At 44.0% G+C, this 4,129-nt stretch overlaps 1 protein-coding gene across 1 annotated transcript; it reads left to right on the top strand.

Moving 5' to 3' along the window:
• Positions 1-1,606: 1,606 nt before the first annotated feature.
• LOC130934174 (uncharacterized) lies at positions 1,607-2,056 on the top strand. Its single transcript, XM_057863757.1, has one exon. The coding sequence runs from the start codon at positions 1,607-1,609 to the stop codon at positions 2,054-2,056; it is 450 nt and encodes a 149-aa protein (XP_057719740.1).
• The last annotated feature ends 2,073 nt before the right edge of the window (positions 2,057-4,129 follow it).

Raw genomic sequence — 4,129 nt, 5'->3', positions numbered from 1 at the left:
TTTTGTGTGGAATCGCTTTTCCCTCATCAAGTTTTTGGCACCTTTGCCGGGGATTGATTTAGATTGACAATGATTAAGTAAGATGGTGGTCTAGATTAAGCACTTTCTCTTTGTTTTTCTTTATTTTTGATAAGCACACTAACTATTTGAGACTTTGTCTCTACTAACTCTCACTGCACTCAAGCTACAGAGTGCTCTGTATGTTTCTTGTTATTTTGGTTGTATGTCAGAGGCAAGGAGAGAGGTCTCTACCTTCTGTGAGACTGACGAAAGAACTTTCAGAAGATTGATAAGAGAAGCTAGAGGAAAGGGAATTATTGGTGGAGAGGAATCAGAGGAAGAAAACCAAGAAATGCTCCTAATCCACCAGAGGGAGTGGCTAACAATAATGGCCAGCCTCAAAGGAGGGTTCTAGCCTCCTACACTTTTTCTAATCGAAGGCACTGTGGGAGTAGTATCCTTACTCCCAATGTCAATGCTAATAATTTTGAATTGAAGCCTCAACACATCACTTTGGTACAAAACAATTATTCCTATAGAAGAGGCCAGTTGAAGATCCAAACCAACACTTATCCACTTTTCTGAGAATTTGTGACACAGTGAAAACTAATGGTGTGCATCCTGACATTTACAAATTGTTGCTGTTTCCATTTTTCCTGAGAGACAAAGCTACTCAATGGTTGGAGTCATTTCCAAGAAATAGCATCAACAATTGGGAAGATATAGTGAACAAGTTCTTAGCCAAGTTCTATCCTCCCCAAAGGATCATCAGACTCAAAACAGAGGTCCAAACATTCACTCAGATGGATGGAGAGTCATTGTACGAGGCATGGGAGAGATACAAAGCTTTACTTAGGAAGTGTCCACCATATATGTTCAATGAATGGGATAAACTTCAAAACTTCTTTGAAGGATTGACATTGAGAGCTCAAGAGGCACTAGACTACTCAGCAGGAGGGTCACTACAACTCACGAAGACAGCTGAGGAGGCTCAAAATCTCATTGACACTGTAACAAACAACCAATACTTCTATGGTCATCAAAGGCAACGTCAACCTGCCCAAAGAAAGGTTGTATTGGAGCTTGAAGGAGTGGACACTATTCTAGCTTAAAACAAGGTGAGCACCAACAAATCCAACAACAGATGGAAATGATGGCCAAGAGGATTGAGGGCCTCCAAGCTGCAGTAGTGAATACAAGCCAACCATCACCCACATGGGGACAAAATGAAGAAAACCAAGAAGATCAGCAGCAAAAATAAGTGAACTACATGCACAACCAAGGATCCAGCCAGAATGAATTTCATGGAGACACATACAACCCCTCTTGGAAAAACCATCCCAATCTAAGGTGGGGAGACAATCAAAACCACCAATCTTGGCTGAGAAACTCAAACTAAAACAACTCAAGAAACACAAACCATTAAAACCATCAGCAAACTAACCAAAACCCATATAGAAAACCACAAAATAACCAATCCCAACCCAACTACTATCTACCCAATAACCCAGCCACTAACCAAAACAACTATCATCCACCCTCAATATCCCACAATCAGCCACAGATACCACAAGATTCTCAAAGGATCTCAAACTTGGAGATACTGATGGAAAAAATGATGAAACATCAGGAGATGACCAGCAACAATCATGAAGCCTCAATGAGAAACTTAGAAAGGCAAATTGGTCAATTGTCCAGGCAAGCAGTGATTGAGAGACTAGCCAGCTCACTCCCAAGTGATACCATTTCAAACCCCAAAGAGGAATGCAAAGCCATCCAGTTAAGGAGTGGAAGAACCTTGGTGAAAGACAAAGAAACTAACAAGAAGCTTATGGAGAATGAAAAGGCTAGTAGTGAGAAAGATGAAGCCAACAACAAAAAGAAAGACAAGCAAGAACAGGAGAAGCTTAAAGAGAAAGATGAGCATCTACAAGCTTCAAGGAAAGGGAAGCAAGTAATGGAGGAATCATCACAAGAACAAAGGAAGGTGGTGAAGGCATACACACCTCGTTTGCCATATCCTCAAAGGCTACAAAAAGAGCTCAAGGACCAATAATTCTCCAAGTTCCTTGAGGTCTTCAAGAAGCTGGAGATTAATATCCCACTTGCTGAAGCATTAGAGTAGATGCCTCTGTTTGCAAAGTTCTTAAAAGAGTTCATCAACAAAAAGAGGAGCTGGCATGAGAAGGAAACCGTCATGCTCACTGAAGAATGTAGTGCAGTAATTCAAAGGGGTATTCCACCAAAGCTTAAAGATCCAGGGAGTTTTGTAGTTTCATGCATCATAGGCAAGATGACATTAGAGAAAGCTCTCTGCGATCTAGGTGCTAGCATCAACTTGATGCCCTTCTCAATGATGAGAAAGCTTGCTGATGACTTCACATCATGTACCCTTTTTCTTATCTAAAAGGGCCATAAAAAGAGCATAATCTCATTGAATCAATGCAATTTTATGAATCAAATGATATATATTATGGTGCATTGCTTTGAAATGGGTTTGTGCTGAATTTTAGGTGAAAAGAGCAATAAAAAGGAGGAAAAACACAATGGGCGTGCCACTTGGAATCTGGGCGTGGCACGCCAAGCTTTTGAAGCCTATTCTCATAAATGGGCGTGCCACTTGGTGTTCTGGGCGTGGCATGCCAAGCAAACATTCCAGCAAGAGAGATTGAAGAGTTTAACATGGGCGTGCCACTTGATGTCGAAGGCGTGGCACGCCAACCTTAATTGTGACTTAGGCGTGCCACTTGGTGCTATGGGCGTGGCACGCCAAGTTTGTGAAGCCAAGTCTCAAAGAAGGTGTGCCACTTGGTGATATGGGCATGGCACGCCAGGCTTAACTTACAGAGGAGTGATTTTGAGCCCGACTATGGGCGTGGCACGCCAAGCATTGGGCGTGGCACGCCGGGGCATATGCCAGCCTGACTGCCTCTCATTTAAATGAAGCTATCTTAAGCTACACAACTCTAAAAGAAGTGATTTCAGTGCCATTAAAACCTAGACATTCAGATCTTTCCAACCATATATAACACTTTATAATGGAAACTGGAATTGAGGAAGATATTGACCTCAAAAACACAAGAAGAAAAACATGTCACTGCAAAGTTATCAGCCTGACCTCTTCATCTTCAAAGAAACATAACTTGAGTTGTAGAGGTTCAAATGAGGTGATCATGGTGGCGTTAGAAAGCTGACATCAAGAGCTTTCCAACGATATATAACACTTTATGATAGATGTAAAGCCCACATCGGTTGGGGAGGGGAACGATGCATGCCTTATAAGGGTGTGGATACCTCTCCCTAGCATGACGCGTTTTGACGAGTGAGTGTGGGGGGGTTTGGCTATCATCCCTATCGTCAAAGGTAAAACCGTGAGGCCTTATGTGCCAAAGCGGACAATATCATGCTAGCGGGTGGTCTGGAGTGTTACAGATGGTATCAGAGCCAGAACCCGGATCGATGTGCCAGCGAGGGGGCTGGGCTCCCTTAGAGGGGTGGATTGTAAGGCCCACATCGGTTGGGGAGGGGAACGAAGCATGCCTTATAAGGGTGTGGATATCTCTCCCTAGCATGACGCATTTTGACGAGTGAGTGTGGGGGGCTTTGGCTATCATCCCTATCGTCAAAGGCAAAATCGTGAGGCCTTGTGTGTTAAAGCGGACAATATCGTGCTAGCGGGTGGTCTGGGCTGTTACAGATATTATCAGAGCCAGAACCCGGATCGATGTGCCAGCGAGGGCGCTGGGCTCCCTTAGGGAGGTGGATTGTAAGGCCCACATCGGTTGGGGAGGGGAACGAAGCATGCCTTATAAGGGTGTGGATACATCTTCCTAGCATGACGCGTTTTGAGGAGTGAGTGTGGGGGGCTTTGGCTATCATCCCTATCGTCAAAGGCAATACCGTGAGGCATTGTGTGCCAAAGCGGACAATATCGTGCTAGTAGGTGGTATGGGCTGTTACAATGGACGTTAAAACTGGAGGTGAAAAAGGCCATTATTTCAGCGGTGCAAAACCTGGGCATGCCACTTGATATCGAAGACGTGGCATGCCAGCTTTATTTTCATAATGGGCGTGCCACTTGGAGTCTAGGGCGTGGCACGCCAGTTTAAATGAACAGAGAAGAGATTTT

Source organism: Arachis stenosperma, chromosome 6 (assembly GCF_014773155.1).
Source record: "Arachis stenosperma cultivar V10309 chromosome 6, arast.V10309.gnm1.PFL2, whole genome shotgun sequence".
NCBI classification, from domain to species: domain Eukaryota; kingdom Viridiplantae; phylum Streptophyta; class Magnoliopsida; order Fabales; family Fabaceae; genus Arachis; species Arachis stenosperma.
Note: the sequence above shows the minus strand (reverse complement) of the source record. Positions and strands in the feature narration are given on the sequence as shown.

Coding starts and splice junctions, on each gene's coding strand:
- LOC130934174 (XM_057863757.1), top strand. CDS start 1,607: ATGGAAAAAATGATGAAACATCAGGAGATGACCAGCAACAATCATGAA.